The sequence below is a fragment of the Hyaena hyaena genome, unplaced genomic scaffold (assembly GCF_003009895.1).
Source record: "Hyaena hyaena isolate Hyena2069 unplaced genomic scaffold, ASM300989v1 scaffold_267, whole genome shotgun sequence".
Classification (NCBI taxonomy): domain Eukaryota; kingdom Metazoa; phylum Chordata; class Mammalia; order Carnivora; family Hyaenidae; genus Hyaena; species Hyaena hyaena.
The window spans coordinates 1725061-1741831 of NW_024080903.1; the positions used below are offsets into that span (position 1 = coordinate 1725061).

General features: G+C 58.6%; 1 protein-coding gene across 2 annotated transcripts in view; it reads left to right on the top strand.

The window, feature by feature from the left end:
* CTDP1 (CTD phosphatase subunit 1) overlaps nucleotides 1–16771 on the top strand; it is a 50502-nt gene that overhangs the window by 31146 nt on the left and 2585 nt on the right. The window contains exon 12 of one of the 2 annotated variants that reach the window (XM_039245827.1): nucleotides 8529–8686. The exons of the other annotated variant lie outside the window; for it this stretch is intronic. Coding sequence (XP_039101758.1) covers nucleotides 8529–8686 — 158 coding nt within the window. The remainder of the gene's footprint in view (nucleotides 1–8528; nucleotides 8687–16771) is intronic. 2 annotated transcript variants of the gene reach the window in all.

Sequence of the window (16771 nt, forward strand, 5' to 3'; positions counted from 1 at the left end):
GTGAAATAAAAGTGCCAAATGGAACTTTCCGTCACTCTGAGAGAGAGAAAAATGAGCCTTCACGCCTCAGATCTGAGTCCCCTGCGGTAGGAGGCGGCGAAGGCCAGAGCAGCCCCACACGTCCGAGCCGGTGAGCTCCGGGCTGCAGTGGGCGTAGAGGGCCGTGTCCCCTGAGCCCCACAGCGAGGCGGATGCCGCGCTCGGGCGCTGACACTCCGCCCCTGCCCCTCTTCCCGGACCCCTGCTTCTGGGGAAGCTCGGCGGGCCAGAGGCCGCGGGGACGTGCATGCGCTCGGCCGCGCCTGTGGTGTGGCGGGGACACTGCCGGCACACGGCCAGGGCTGGAGGCACCGTCCTGAGCACCTGGCTGCCAGGGGCCCGGGTGGTGTCGGCAGCTTTGTGCCAGGCCAGGCGGGGACGTCCTGGACAGCGTGTGCCCCTGACAGGAGGGACACCCAGGTGTCGGAAGATGCCCGTTGCCGCTCGCGCCCCTGTCACCGTCGTCGGGGCGTCAGAGACACGCCGCCCCCGCGGACCCTGGGCTGGGCCCCGCTCCGAGCCCGCAGCCGCCTCACCGAGTCTCGTGAGCTGCGCTGCACTCCCGCGGACCTGGCCTTGCGATGGGGAAGGCGGGCAGGGCGGGCGAGGGGAGGAGCTGTGACGGAGGCGCCGCGCTCGCAGGTTTCGTAGCTGCACAGAGGGAAGGAAGGGAGGGTGAGGCTCCTAGAGATTCTGGAACAAATCTTCGGAGAGAATCCCAGGAAGCTTCCCGAACCCTGGAGCCACTTGTGAAAGGAGGGGGCCCCGTTTCCGCCGCTGACGTGTGGGACCGCTGTTGCTTTCTGGCGGCCCTGGCCCTCCTGGGGTAACTCGGGGTGGACTCCTGCTCCGCTGTCATCCCGGGCTCCGTACAGGTCGGTGCACCTTGGAGACTGAAGCGGCGTGCCTTCTGTGCGTTTGTACTTGGGTTTATCAGGAATGTTGAGCTGAGTAACAAAATATCTCTTCTATCAGTTCATTAGTGTGGTGTTTCCCTACGTTTACTTGAAACACGGTTGGGTTCTAGAAGCTGTGAAATCTGTCTGAGATCCCCTGGCGCGTTCCATGCACCCCGCAGGTGACTCTTACTCCCTGCAGTAAGTGAAGGGTCCCGGGAAATGTGACGAGAAACGGGAGCTTCCTCCCCGGTGCTGCATCCTGAGGTCCCCATGCCCACCCACACCGTGTCCTGATGCCCCTGAGCTGCCCTCTGCACTCAGAGCCCACTGTGGTTGTGTTTCTTTAATCCACTAGAGAGGGCCCTTCAGGTAGCCTGTCGTCAGCACGGACAGGCACTCTGCAGCAGGGTGTGCCGAGGCAGGGTCCCTCAGAGCCCTGTCTGGGCCCAGGCGCCACCTCCAGCCCCCAGCAGCCCCGGTCCCCTTCCTTCTGTCCCCCTTCGTGCCGCTGCCGAAGCTCCGCTCAGGTCACCAGGAGGCACAGCTCACCGGTGACAAGGTGCTCTAGGCCCCGCCTTGTCACGCAGCAGGCATCGTGCTGGCGTTTCAGACCAGCCTCCTTGCAAACCAGGATCTGAGACCGAATCTTGCGGTTACTGTTTCCAGACGGTCCTGAAACCACAGCAGTGCCCTTAGCCACGCCTCCTTTGTGCAGCTTTGGTCCCGCCGCACTCCACACGCAGCAGCAGAGAGTCAGCGGCAGCCCGGTGGCACCTCCCACGCTCCGTCCCTTCCCTTCCTGCGGGAGCCCGAGAGGAGGAGGGCGGGTGCAGCTACGCGAGAGGCCGCGTTGACACAGCGCTTACCAGTGTGGCACTGCGATGGCCGCCTTCACCGTCAGTTACCGTGAACCGTGTCAACGCGTGTGTGGCTTCAGGCCTCCCCGGGGCGGGGGGGGGGGGGGGCCAGCGTGCCCGCACGGACAAGGGAGGGCCTGCTGTGCACGCGTTTCTAGCGTGCTGCCAAATGGCTGTACTTGGCGTGTCCTGGTTTACACAACAGAGCGCTTCCAAGGCTCAGTGACCTGGCCGTGTGCTGTGGTTCACACTGACGTGCCGGGTGTGCCCGCCCACGTGTTCACGCTGCGGCAGCAATTTCGTGTCCGCGTGAGGCGGTGAGCCTTGTGGTGCAGATGCCGTGGTTTTGTGGAACCTGTAGGTTTGTTTCTGATCAGCACGTCTGGTGGGCGCATGCCTCGTGTCCCGCCTGTACGTGGAAGTGGGGCGTCAGCCATGGACGTGCTGGTCGGGGCGTTAAAGGCAGTCCCACCCGAGCTAACCGAGTGTCCCCGGGAGCCACATGACCCTGAGAGTCCACAAGAAGCAGGCGCACCAGTATCCGTCCATGTGAACAGTTACGCTCGTTTCACCGGGCGAGGGTTCACACGATCGTGGGGCGCTGCTGGCTGGGGGCTCCGCCTGAGGCCGCACACGCCAGCGCGGGCCCCTGCGTCAGGAGCAGCGTCCCACCCCGGACGGCAGGCCTGCCCTTCTGGCCACAAGTACACATCCTGAGTAAAATGGGCACGTGTCCGTTGGCTTCAAGACGTTGAGATGAAGTCCCAGAAGCTCCCAGGGACTCCAGCTTGGGGGGGCAGTTGGGGGCACTTGCAGGTGCGTCTGTGACACTGCTGTAGTTTTGTTTGTGGGTTGGTGAAGAATGCATTCGTGGTGTTTTATCCAGAGCAGGACCAGTAAGGGTGGTGGGGCACCCTGCCCTGCGTCCCCGCGGCGTCCCCGCGCCGGTGTGCCTGCCGCGTCCCCGCCTTGTGTCTCACAGGCGATCTTTATTCGTCACGTGTGTTCGTTTTAAGCAAACAAACGACGAAAGTGCAGAATGGAGTCCTCACTGCCCGCTCCGAGGCTGCTGAGCAGTTTTTGTGGTGTGATGTGTGGGTATGGCTCCAAAATAGAAAAGTTCCGCCCTTCAAGTTAAAATGTACAATTTATTTTGAAAGTTAAAAGTTTAATATTCTTTAAGACAAAATTCGCTTAGGGTCCGATAAGTAAGGAAATGAAGCATTAGCTGTAAATAACCAAAGGCCCAGTCCATGGTGCCCCAGCGCACGCTTGAGAGGCACAGGGAGGAGGAGCAGATTAGCACCGGCCTGGTGCTGGGCCAGGTGGGTGAGCCACCCGCCCCCCCCCACCTCCGGCCCCCATGAGGTCTGCAGCCAACATCCACGAACAAACAGCAGGGCCCTGGGGGCACCCGGCCAGTTCAGTTGGGAGAGCATGTGGCTCTTGATCTCAGGATCGTGAGTTCGAGCCCCATGTTGGGCGTAGGGCTCACTTTTTTAAAAAGAAAAAAATTCCTTTGAGAGAGAAGGAGGGAAGAAGGTAGTCATGGAAGTCAGCACCCGTGCAGCCAGGAAGACCAAGCGGTGCTAGTGGGGCTTTTAGGCTTTTTTTCTCCTGTGTCCGTGGCTCTGGCCCTCATTTCAGGGGGGATGTGCGTCTCTCCCATGGCTCTGCTCTGGGTCCGCCCCTGTTACGGAGCTGTGTCTCCACTCGGGCCGGGGACAGGAGCCTGGGGCCGAAAGCGCATGGACGGAGGCTCCTTTCTCTGCTTCTTTTACCCGGGTCGCCCGGCCACACCATGTGGGGCCACAGCTCGGGCTCTCAGAGAAGGGCACCCTGAGTCTGCATAGGAGCCGACCTGAGCTCCAGGCTCACCCCCAGGGGCACAGATGTGGGACAGACAGCATCCACGGAAGGTGAGGCAGAACTTTCCATCTTACCCACCCTGTTCAGGCTGACTCTGCTAAAACGCAAGCGCGCATTCAGGGTGGTGGGAGGCAGATGCGGCATCGGAGCCGTCCGGGGCGCAGTCAGGGTGAGGCCAGTGGAGGTCCCACAAGCCACCCTGGACTTGAGTTCGTGGGTCCAGCGCCGTGAGACGGCTCGGTGGCCGTGCTCCCCAGGAGGAGGGAACGGCCCTGGGGTGAATGCAGAGTGACGATCAAGCAGTGGGAATTCCAGAACTGGAAAGTACGCTTGCCGTACACTTGTCCCCAAAATTGGCAGGAGACCGTGCTAGTAAGAGGAGGAAAGAGCCCACAAACAGGGCACGTCTGGTCAGCATCAGAGAGCCTCACTCAGCACACGCGTGTGTGTGAGAGTGTGAGTGAGTGAGTGGAGTCCCGAAGTGGGGGAGGAGATGGGTGCGGGACAGAATCTTGGAGGAACGGTGTCCAGAAACCTCCAGGATTTGGTGAAAAGCCTAAATCTTCTGGTTTCTGATGCTGCAAGCTGGTTTGAGCAGTCGTCGAACTTCCGGAAAGCAGAGTCCTGTTGTACGTGCTATGTCTGCTTTCAGCGCCCTTCTCCCCGGGGCCACGGCCGCCGTGCGGGAGAGGCCGAGTTTGAGGAGGGCTCTGCGCTCACGTCCGGAGAAGCAGCCCCAGGCAGGCCGTGTGGCGGGACTTGCTTTTCGTTGGCCGGAGATTATTCCAAGAGTTACTGGAGGCGAGGCACGTGAGTGTAATCCCAGGCGCCGGGCGCACTTGGTGAGCAGCATGTCCTTGCAGGGTTTAAATGCTTATTTTCACGACGGCTGGATCTCTTCCCCTGTGTCGGCAGCCCTTTGGGCGGTGAGGCTCGCCGTGTGACGGCCCTGGGGTCTGCAGCTCCTCCTGGTCCTGCGTCTTCAGGGCGGTGATGGGGACGCTCTCCAGGGCGTTCGAGGTGATCCGCGTGGGCCTTTTGTCAGAGAGGCCTTGGTAGTTCCGTCACTCTAGAATGAGCGTTTCCACTTCTTCAGGATTCTGAAATTTTTATCCTAGCAGCGTTTAAATAGTATTTATAAAGTAAGTGATACGTTATAGATGACTTTCTGTAAGAGAAGGTGCTGGAAGAATGTCCATTGTTCTGAAGCAGATACATGAGTAAAGCAGAAAGACGAAGAGCAAGTTGAAGCGTAATTTAAATACAACCAGCTTCTGACGTGTATACACGAATCCCGCTTGGCTGTACAGAATGTTCCTGAGTCTCCCAACCCCCTGGCAGAGTGAACACGCACGTCGGTGAGCTGCGCCACGTGGGAGCGGTGGGAGGCTTCTTTTCCGCCAGCAGCAGGTCCCTGGGTCACTTCACGGCGCACCCGGAGGTTGTGGTTGTGTGTGTTGGTGGTCGTGTTTAAAATAACTGGCTTTTAAAATTCCTTCCTTTTTTTAGAAAAGGCATGATGCAGATTTAAAGGCCTGAAATATTTTCAGAGCAAAATTTAATACTAATAATTCTGATAAATATGACCTAACACTGATAATTCTAATAAGCTTGTTCATCAACATAGAGTATACACAGCTAAGTAAATGTAGCAGCGACACCTGAATGCAGCTACTTAGAATTAGCTCCGTGCTGTCTGTTAAATGCCTTTAGCTCAGCAGCAAACCCCGTCCGTCCGTCCGTCTGCATGTCACCTCTACAGTGACTGACCTGGTGATAGCTTTGTTCGGTTAACTGTCGCTACACTGTTTTCCATGGTGACTTCAACCTGCATTTGTTGTCCTCCAGAGCAGGTGAGCTTGGGAGCCACCACGGGTCTCAGGTTGAAGGTGCTCCGTGTCGGGATGTCCTCTCTGTCAGTCAGAGGCTTTGTCCCTCAGTGACCCTGAGGCCTCGTCCACGCAGAGCAGCTCACGGGCCCCGTGGGGGTGCCTGCTGCAGGGGAGGAGAGGAGCGAACAGCCCTGTCCCTGAACATGCTGCAAGACTGGCGAGGGGCAGGAGGCAGGCACCTGACCCTTTGTAAGGAGAGGCTGCGGGCGTCTAGCCTTGCCGGAAGGTTCCCCAGGGGCTGCCCCTGGTTGTCCATGGGAAAAATCAAAGTTTTCGTGAGTTAAACACCTCTAACCACCTGCCTGCCTTTGTTTTCTGGAAGAAGCTTTTTTTAAAATTTTTTTTTTTTAAGTTGCCAATTTAACTTTTAAGTTGCCACCACATCCCTGTAGTTCCAAGTTCAAAACGTCTGAAAGCCACCGCGAGCACACCGTCAGGGTTCCCACAGACCCCGCGCCCCCCCAGCTGCAGCCAGTCCCGGGTCCCTGCGGCGCGTGGGCTGCTCATGGGGGAAACGGTGCCCTCACACCCTCCTTGCCAGCCCTTGTCGAGGGTGGGCCGACGGGAGGCTGTTGAGACTCATCTAGGAAAGCACAGCGCCCCTCTGCTCTTGCCCAGATGTGTGGGGGCCACACAGCGGCTCTGACACTGCCCGGACCCACACACCTACCCCCATCAGACGCCAGGCATGAGGGGGAGGTCCCAGGTTGTCACCCGTACTTGTGACCGGCCAGCTGCAAATTGGGGTTCCATCATCTGCTGAGACGGCTCCCAGAAGTCAGGGACATGCTTATTTACGCTGAGCGGCTCACTGTGTCAGAAAGAACATGACCAGACACGGGAACGGCCCGGTGAAGAGCCACACAGGTCCCGAGCATAGGAGCTTCTGTCCCCGTGGAGGTGGAGTGGGCCACCCAGGAGCCCCCTGAACCCCCTGCTTTGGGGACCTTTATGGAGGCTGCATGGAGGAGGCGTGATGAGTCATGAACTCCAGTCTGGTCAGTCTCCAGCTCCCTCCCCTCCCCGAGGATGCGGCCCCAAGCGTCTGCTCTGCTGACCAGCCCCGTCCAGGAGCCACGTGCAGTTGCCTCGTTAGGAAAAAATGCTGCCATCAGCCAGGCAGGTTGAAGGGGTTTAGGGGCTCGATGTTGGGAACCAGAGACAAGGACCAATGAACATCTCCTGCTGTAGCCATCGTGAGCAGTGTTATGGGTCGGATACGGGGCCCCGTGGTGGCTCAGTCGGTTAAGTGTCCGACTCTCGGTTTTAGCTCAGGTCATGATCTCACAGTCTTATAAGTTAGAGCCCTGTGTTGGGCTCCGTGCTGACAGCACAGAGCCTACTTGGGATTCCCTCCCTCCCTCCCTCTCTGTCCCTCCCCTGCTCATGCACTCAAGCTCCCTGCTTTTTCTAAACTTAAAAAAGGTAACTTACAGGTGAGTGAAAATAAAAAACAAGAAAACATACCAAAAATCAGATAAACTTGTTAAATAATGATCCAGTTCAAGGTCATAAAAATGTAATTATGTCGACTTACAGGATTTTTGACATCACTGCTTTTTCTGAGTAAAGTTCCTACACACAGACAATTTTATTCCAGTGTTTTTGGGGAAAATACACCTTCAGCTCTGAAGCCTGGTACCTAGGGCCCGAGCGATGCATGTGTTAGCGTGGTCATCTTTACACTCCACTTTGTGCCTTTTTAAATAAGTTGATGTTACCGTCTTGACGCATCCTGACGCTTCTCAGGCGCCCGTGCGTGTGTCTAGGAAGTTACGGAGGTGTTGCCACAGAGCCTCTGCGCCTGGGAGTTGCGTCCGTGAACATTTGCCTTCCTGGTGCCGCTGTGACCGTACGCGAGTCTGCGAAAGGCTGGCTGCGCTGCCCGTGTGCTGTAAGACCCCAGCCCACCCGGCAGGGGGCTGTGCAGTTTCTCCAGCACATATTAAGTTAGAACCAAGGAAACTAGCAATTTCAGTTGTGCCAGGGAAGCAGCACTTTTTGAGAAAACAGCAGTGTTCCAAATGTGTCATTGGCAGTGGGTGCTTGGACACCCAGAGGAATTGGCAGCACGTTTCTGCAGTGGTGTTAGAGGGACCTCCTTTTCCTTACTTCTCTCCTTTCCACCGGATTTTTATCATTTTCCAGAGTCTGCTGAAAGGGTAGGATGGACTTGAGAGAAGGGCTCAGAGACCAAGGTCAGACAGGTGGAAAGCAGGATCCAGTCTAGAACCCCGTCTTCAGTTTCCACGCTCACCCCAAGTCTGATGTCACGGCTCCTTCTGTGGCACAAACGGGCATTAGGAGGCAGCTCTCGTCACCTCAGTGGGCGCCCCTGGGCAGCTGGGAAGCAGACCTCCCCCAGGCTGTAGGGGCGCAGAGAGGGCTGACTCTGGGACCCACGGCCACTAGTTCCCGTTGCCCTCACGTGGCACATCCGTAAATGGTGAAATGTGAGCTCTGTGAGAGAAAACCAGTGCCCTGGAGCAGGCAGGGGACAAGCACCCTGTGTGAGTCGCCGGGACACCGCTGGGCCCCGGCAGCCGCGCGCCCCCGCCCCCAGACTGTGGAGTGCCTCCCAGAAAACAGTCAAGTGCTGCAGCCCCCGATCGTGAGCAGAAGGCTGAGTCTTAGTGCCCTGGAGGGAACATCCCTCTAGAATCACGCCGCCGAGAAGTGACCGTCCCGCGCTCCACGTGTCCTTCCCCAGGGGCACACTCGGGGTCCTGGGATCCCAGGAGGGCCCCGGAGGAGGGACGGGCTGGGCCTTCTCTGCTTTCTTGGCCGCCTCGTGTGCCACCGACAAGGTCCAGGCCACCACAGACCTCGGACTCTGCCTGGCAGGCACCTGGACTCGCAGCTGTGCTCAAGGCGAGGGCATGGGGTCGGGACCAGGCGGGACCACGCTGCGTCTGCCGTAGGGGTCGGGTTCTAGGCACTGGGTGTGTGCCCTGACTGTCCCCCTTTGCCAGGTGGATGACATCCTAGGAGAGGGCAGCGATGACAGCGACAGCGAGAAGCGGAAGCCCGAGGAGGAGCGGCAGGGGCGGCCGCTGCCCCGGGAGCCCCGGGCCACGCTGCAGGCCACGGCGTCCAGCGAGAGAACCACAGCAGGCAGCCGGGGGCCCAGGTGAGAGGGCAGGGTGTGGGCCCAGGTGAGGGGGGAGTCCACGTGGGGGGCGGGGCAGGTGAGGGCGCACCCAGGTGAGGTCTGCAGGTGTGATGTGCTAACATCGCATTCTTCAAGCTTTGGCATTTTCAGAATGTTATGTTCGCAGGATGTAGATTTTTATTAGAGTCTTTGTTGTTTCCGTTATTACTCGTGGAGACCTAACTTTCCCCATACAAAGCCCTTTGCGTCTGTGTAAGTGGTGACGCGTGTGCCTGCGTGACCTGGCGGTCCCGCGGTAAAGGGCGGACGGCAGCACCGCCAGCACGTTTTCATAGTTGGTGACTTACCGCGTACCCAGCTGTGTGAGGCGCGGCTAATGTGACCGTGCCTGCTGGTGGTGGCTGGTGTCCACGCAGCCACACTTGCCCCAGGCCACACAGCATGCCAGGGTTACTCGTCTTTTCTGAAGCACCTTTTTGTCCCACTTGGATTTGATCATCATGCTATGTTCTCTTTGCTCAGTTTCTTTCCTTTTTGCCTTCCTCTACGTGTCTCACCACAGCGGCGCATTCGGTCCTCCCAAAGCCAGAAGTGCTGTCCCTCAGTGTCCCCGAGCCTCCCCTCCAGGCCCCTCCGCCTCAGGAGAGGCACTCACGTTCCCCGGCTCCAGCATCTTGTTTCTCTGTTCTCTTCCTTTGGTGGAGCAGATGCATCTTCCAGGGGCTTCGTGGGAGCGTGTGCATGGAAGGCAGACAAACTTCGCACGTCAGAAAAGGCCTTCCTCGCCTTGTGCTTACTTGCTTGACTGTGGGGCGGGGCCATCATAGCCAGGGAGGGAGTCGTGTCTCTCGGAGTGCGGACGGCTTTGCTCCGGGTCTGTCTGCATGCAGTGCTGGCGTGGACCCGCTGCTCTGAGAGCCTGACCCTGCGGACGGCGTCTCCGTCCTGCCCCTGTGTGCAGGAGTGTTGGACACCAGCTGTCCGAGCACAAGGCTGGCCCCACAGCAGACCTTTCCAGCGCGTTGAAATGCCGTCCAGTCGTCTTAGGACAGAACTGTCACAAGAAGTAGGATGCTTGTGCTGAGTTGTGTCCTCATCTCCGTGCAGGGTCCCCCTGGGGCTCCGAGAAGCCCGCCTCCCACCCGCCCAAGGACCTCTGTGTGGTGGCGTCGGCCGGGCCAGGGGTGCCTGGTGGCTTCTCGGTGGTCGGCAGCCCGCTCTGCTTGAGCTTGTTTTCTCTGTCACGTAAAAAACAAGTGCAGGGCAGTTTTCACAAGACTCCAGAAGGCCTGGTGCACGTGAAAGGTGCTCATGGTGCCGGCGGACCTGGGCAGGATCCTCTCCAGCCCCGGGTAGGCGTGTCGTCATAAGGGACAGGATACACACGTGGCTGGGACGGGAGTCTGGGGGCTTTGTCGGACCGAGGACATCCTTCCCTGTGGAAGCTAGTGGGGCATCTCTGCCCGCGTGGCCAGCGGTGGTTCTGGGACCTGGGGACGGAATTGAGGGTGTGGAGCAGGGCTGTGGCCCCGCCCCCGTCATGCTTCAGGAGCCACCTCTGCGTTTGTACTTGGTTTCATCTCCTGCCATTGCACACAAAACGAGTGAACACCCGTGTGCGCTGGGCGTGCTTGCATGTGCACTGGCCACACTTGGTGTGTGCTCTAGTGCTTGCATATGTGTGTCTGCTCACGTGCGTGTCTGAGCTGACACCTAGTGGCCGTGTGCCTGCACAGAAGGCCTCACGTTTCTCTATGGCGACTTGTCCGGTGGCACGGTGTTCGTGGTGGCAGCTTCCAGGCAACACGATAGGCGACCATTGGTGTCACCGTGGCTTCATTTTAACGTGATTTTCTCTTCTAACGGGCTGTGCCCGGGGCTTCAGACGGAGGAAAATGGGCTCACCGGTCACTGGGCCGCAGTGGCTGCCCTGGCCAGGAAGAGGTGGGCCCCGGGTGCACGGCCTGACAGCACAGCTCCCAGAGCGCTTCCTGGCCGCCACCCCAAGCACACTCCGGGCCAGAGGAGCCATGTGGGAGGCCGAGAGCCAGCCCACGGATGATGCTGAGAAGTACAGTGAGGAGGTGGGCGTTCTGTGGGGGTCTATCTGAACCATGGGAGGGAGAATGAGCAGGGGCGGCAGAAGTGCACACACGTGCCCGCGGAGGGGGATGGGCAGAAAACCTCCCAGACCGGATAGAAGAGCATCTAAGACGTCCCGAAATCGCTACAGCACGGGGAGCCACACCCAGACACGTCGTGGTTCAAGTGTGCAAGCCGGACAAGGGCCTGCGGGCCCGGCAGCTGCGTCTCATCAGACACCACAGGGGCCCCCGGGGCGGCACGCTCACGCAGGAGAACAGGCCATCAGGCAGGCAAGGCCCTGCAGAAACGAAGCTCGGAGAAGGTGTCCCCGGCGGGGAACAGAGAGCACGCTGTCCTTGCAGGAAACTCTGAAGGGAGCACCTTGATCTGAAAGCCGCTGACCCAGGGAGAGCCGGGAATCCATGTGAGAGCCCCGTGGGCGTGAGCGTGTGGTCACCAGCAGTAAAAACTCATAGTTCTCTCCTTTCTCCCCTGAGCGGATAGAAAAGCAGTTGTGTGCGGGTGCGTGGACATAATCCATGAACCTGAAGTGTGATGCTTGCCAGCGCCCACGCGGACTGTGGGAGTGAGAGGCCTCAGAAGAAACAGTAAATGGGAAGGATAGCGCGACGTGTCTAAGGGTGCCCGTGTTTTCTCGGCTTCTCTACAAAACGTAAGGTGACAAGGCAGCGATTGTAGCAGTCTGCAGCACACATAGATGGACTGCAGGGGAGCAGAGTAGCGCACGAAGGAAGCGCAGGCCCTGAGCTGAGCGGCGAGTCTGCACCTGTGTCTGACCGGGCTCTGACCACATGACGTGGGTCCGCGTGGGGAGGAAGTCTGAGAAGATGGGTCCCGTTCTGCGGTGTCACGTTGGATGTGCTGACTTCCGGAAGGAAGGAACTGGATCAGAAGTGCAGGAGGGCCTCTGAACATGACCGTAACCAGTGTGCGTGGGTGTGCGACCCGAGGACAGACTGTGACACTGACGTTTGTGCTCAGCATGGGTGGCCCCCACCCCATCCCCACGCGAGAACTCCTTCCTGCACGATGTGGGGTCACCGCCCGTGAGCCCACACGTCTGCCGACAGCAGTGCCCATGCAGCTGCACCGTGGACGTGGACCTGGCGGTGAAGGGAGGCCGTCCTGCCCGTCCCTGCGAGGGGTTTAGAAGTTGTCTCATAACACGTAAATTCCTGTCAGGCGGCAGGCTTTTCAGAGCCAGTTGCGACAAATGTGATCCAACTACTTGTGCTCCGGGGACTGTCCTCTCCCGAAGCCTGCACGCTGACCGCCGGCCGGGGCCCCTGAGGCACGTGGGGGCACCCTGCGCACGGTTCCTTCCTGTCTCGCTTGTGAAAATTCTCCACGTGCCGGTTTTCAGTGACAGGAACTCACGTGTCTCTTGGGAAGGCGGGGGCCGGGAGCCCACCTCCCGTTCACGTGCGTTCTGCGAGGGGGCTCCGACCGGGTTCGTAGCAAAACTGCCGAATCTAACGCTTTTGCCCATTTCTCAGGTGAGAGGCCTTGATGTCGTTCTGAGCCCTTTTCTTGTGCTGTTCGCATGAAGCAGCAGCTCCCGCGGGTCCGTGCCCGTGACCCTGAGCTCCGTGCCCCAGCTGCCACTTCTTATCTACTCAGTAAGACACCCACCTCGCACCTGGGCGGCTGCAGCCAGTGCCCTCTGGGGCCGCCGCTGCAGTGGCACGACCGCGTGCAGGGGGGTGGCTGCCGGCCTGCACCCCGAGCCCGCGTGTCAGGTGACAGGTCGCCTGGGTCCCCACCCAGCCTGCCCTAAGGGCCAGCACACACCCGCTGTGCCCGTTGCTGGCCATACTTGGTGCACGCAGGGTGCGTCTTCCCTCGGCCTTGCACGTCACTGTACTGCAGGACACAGACCTGGCCGTGCCACACACACACACACATGCATACAGACGCAGGAGACGGGTTAGTTGAGACAGTGACCTCGCTGCGTGTCGCGTTGTGGCTTTTTTCTGCCAGAAAACCGAGCAGGTTTAAGCAACGAGTTGGAAAGTACTTGCTCTGTGGGCTCTGTGTGGCAGTCGTCGGTCAGATGCCGGCGTGGGTGTTTGCCGCAGTCCCCGAGACGGCCGCGTTCCTAACGGGCACACGCTTGAGACACCAGTGGGCGGTGTGCTGGAAGCTGGAGTGTCAGGGAGCAAGTTTATTCTGTTCTTGCTGTTTTCCTCGCTGGATGTTGGAGGTTTTTTCAGCTTTCGGTTTTTTCCACATAAAACCTGCTCGCAGGTGGCACTGCGTCCCGGGCTGTGAATGTTGTGCGTTGTGCTGACGGGAGATGGAGCTTTGACCATCCACAGCCGTTAGCCACGGCCTGCATGCCGGTTCCAATTCTTTTTTATTTATTACTAGGAGAGAGAGAGAGAGACAGCGTGAGCAGGGGAGGGTCAGAGAGAGAGGGAGATACAGACTCTGAAACAGGCCCCAGGCTCTGAGCTGGCAGTCAGCACAGAGCCCGACGAGGGGCTCGAACCCACGAACAGCGAGATCATGACCTGAGCGAAAGTCGGACGCTTAACCGACTAAGCCACCCAGGCGCCCCATGCCGGTTCCAATTCTTGAGATAATTTTTAGTTACTAGAATTCTGTCGTGCTGTATATGATATTCTCCAAGTGTTATTTAGCAAGAGTAAAGGTTTCTTCTGCGTCTGTCTCATTTCACGCTTTGTCACAGAAAGCGTGAGGCCAACCTTAACACTCGCATTGCCACCTGGGCCGCTGACCGTCTTCCCCGGTCTTGAGCCACGTGGGACGCCGTGCACGACCCCGCCTGGGGCTGCTCCCTCTGTCACTTCCCGGCGAGACGACCCTGTGTCGGTAAAGTCCTTGGTCTGTAAGATGGGTGTACTCTGTCTGACATACCCTGTCACCTGTGTGGGGTCGTGTGGGGTCCAGCCCCCCGAGGATGTGGCTGTGCGGTCTCCTCAGCCATTGATGGGAGCCACGACACCCACTGCACGGTTTGTGGAAATGACGGTCGTGTCACCCCATGCCAGCGCGCTGCGTCATCAGGAGGGGTCTGTGAACACGACGTTTGTGCAGTGAGCCTCCAGGTGCGGCGGCTGCTGTCCCAGACGCTCTGCAAGTGCGGGTCACGTGTTTCCATAGAAGCCGTTATCCCACAGCATCGCTGTTGTAAGACGGCTGTTTGGACGGCTGACTCCCCTGCCCTGGCGCTGCCCTCGGGGTCCCTCCTGTCCCCACCTGGCCCTGCCAGCAGGCGCTCCCTGCCTCGAGGCTCTCGATGGCTTCCCAGTCTCTCCTCAGCAGGGGGTCCGGCTCTTCCCTGGGCCTGGGGGCCCGTGTCCCTGATGGCCACTGTCTCCTCTGCTTTTGCTTTTTGCTTCAAGTTGTGAAAATGATGAAAGTGGGGAGCAGATGTGGGCCCGGCTCTCAGGCGAAGAGCAGACCATGTGCCTTAGGAGGCGTTGGGGGGGGGGGGGGGGGGGGNATGAAGAAAATTAAAGCAGGCCATGCATGGACCAAAGGTGGAGTCTGTTATGAGTTGAGGATTATAAAATAGGATTACCCCCATTTTGTGTACCCGGGGGGGGGGGGGGGGGTTAGGGGGGGGGGGGGGGGGGGGGGGGGGGGGGGAGAAGGGGAGGGCCTGTGACTTCCAGAGACCTTGCTGTGCCGCGCTGACCGGAGAGCGCAGCTCGATTAGGTGGCGTGCCCTCAGTTGGGTGACGCGTCCTTGTGACGGGGAGCCCACAGTGGTGAGCGCACCCTGGAAGGAGGCCGGGACTTCACTGTCCCACCGCGGTGCCTCACTCTGTGGGCCCCGGGCTGGGTGCCCAGAGGGTGGGGCGCAGCCGGTATTTTCCTGCCTTCTCTTAAGTAAGTGCACTCAGAGTCACTGCTGTTCTGGATAGATACACCAGTGCCGCTCACCAGCAGCCGGGACGGGACGTGTTCCTACAGGCCTGGGGACCATGGGCCGCACACGCATTGTGACCCCAGCTGTGTCCCTGTGAGGCCTGGGCCCACCAGCTTTTTCCTGGGCGGTGCCCAGGGGGTGTTATTCTTGTTGGTGTTCACAGTAGCCTGAACAGGACGGACCCCCTTTTATGGGAGCTAAGTGGCCACCTGACATTTTTACCAGTGTCTGTCTCATCTACGTCTGCGTGTCATTTCTAAACACATCTCTGTTTTGTCACCACTGAGCAAAAGGAGTCCCCCAAGAGACTTCAGAGTAATTGTGCATAAAAATAGCTTTTGTTTCAGGATATCTTACCCAAAATTCACTGTTTGCTGAGTTGTCTGTGTCCTCAGGCTGATGTTGGCCCTGCAGACGGGTGCTTGGACGGGCCACGCAGCCCACGTGCCACGGCCACCGATGCCGTTCCCTGGACCTCGGGGTGCCGGCCTCTTGTTCACTTTTCAGCCTGAGCAGTCACACCGATCCCCTCAGCTACATTCCCCGGTATCGTTTTCAGGGTTTTTGTCCATTTTGAGTTTATTCTATCAGTTCCTGTTTTCTGATTTGGGAGCGTTTCTCTCAGGTTATTTATTGTGTCACCAGTTTGCGAAAGCGTGTTCCATTTCATAGGCTCGGGTCACACGTGCCCTAGTCTTGCACATAGTTTCCTGACCTCAGGTTTGGGGCTCTGCTTGTGCTCTCTTTTGCCCAGAGACTTTCACGACTCTCTTTTAGGGGGGTTTCTTGTCTTCAAAATTTTGTAGGCTTATATCTGCATATGTATTAGTATAGACGTTTCTTTAAGTTTTCTTTTCAGTAAATGGTGCTGCCATAGTTAGATGTCCAGATGTAGAATTCATCTCAGCCCTGCCTCGGAAACGTATTCAAAAGCCAACTCACAGATCGGGAAGAAAACAAATCTTTGTGACCTTGGGATACACGGTCACTTTTCATTTTGTGTACTGATAGTCCAAAGACTTCTCGCCATTCAGAGCGTGAAAAGCACAAATATATTCCAGCACACACCTGAAAAATAACTGCGGTCTGTGCTTCGGAAAGAGAGCTCTTGAGACTGAAGGCTTGGACACGCCACCTCATGAGATCGGGGAGGGGAGGCTCTACACCACGTGTCCCCAGAGAGAGCTGGGGCTCGTGAGCCGCTGGACTGGGGCCCAGCAGCCACTTCCGTGCGAACGTGTGCCGGGCATGAGGTCTCCAGGACCCTCTTGGCAGGCGCGACTGCAGGCCCACCACACGCCCCGCCTCGCACCAGGAAGGGCGCTTTGTGGCTCCTGTGCCTGAATGCATTGGCGCTGCCGGGAATCCCGTGTTCAACTAACACCGGAAAGGCCCTGAGCGCAGAGCTGGTGCCACGCACACGTCTCCACAGGCTGCACTGGGTGCACCTGGAGGCCGAGCTGCCCTCCAGGGGGGCCAAGGGCAAAGGAGGCCGTGTGGCCTAGTGTTTGGGGTAACTTCCCTGAAACATTGCTGAGCTCAGATGCCCCTTTACACTGTTCTTACTTGTGTACTTTCCAGAGCTCTCCTAATCGATCAACCCGTGTCTCTTAATTGTCAGATGCTGTGAGAGAAACCCACTCTCCACTTCAGTTTTGAGCCCAACACGTTTTCTGTAACAATTTAAACGTGTTTTTGAGAAATACTGAGTCGATGTGAAAATAAGCTATTTGAAATCTGGACCGAATGCCCAGCATGTGATAAAGTGCTCTGATGAGTTGGACGAGGCAGTTCTGCCCTGGCGGCACAGGGTAGAGCCCAGGGCGGAGGGACGGTGCAGGGGCTGCTGCTTCTGCGAGTGGCCTCGCGGGAGCTCCCGGCAGGCTCCGCGGCGCCTCCGCCCCTGCAGCACATCCTGTTTCTCGGAGGACGGTGGTCAGTCAGCAAAGTGTCTTCCGTGGGTCCGTCTGCTCTCGTTGGCGGGATTTCTCTTCAATTCTGCGGCTTTCCTACGACCAGCACCCGTGGTCTCCAGCCTGCGTGTGCCCCGGTATCTACACGCACGTGTGTGGCTGCCATCTGTGTGTGTGAGATCCAGA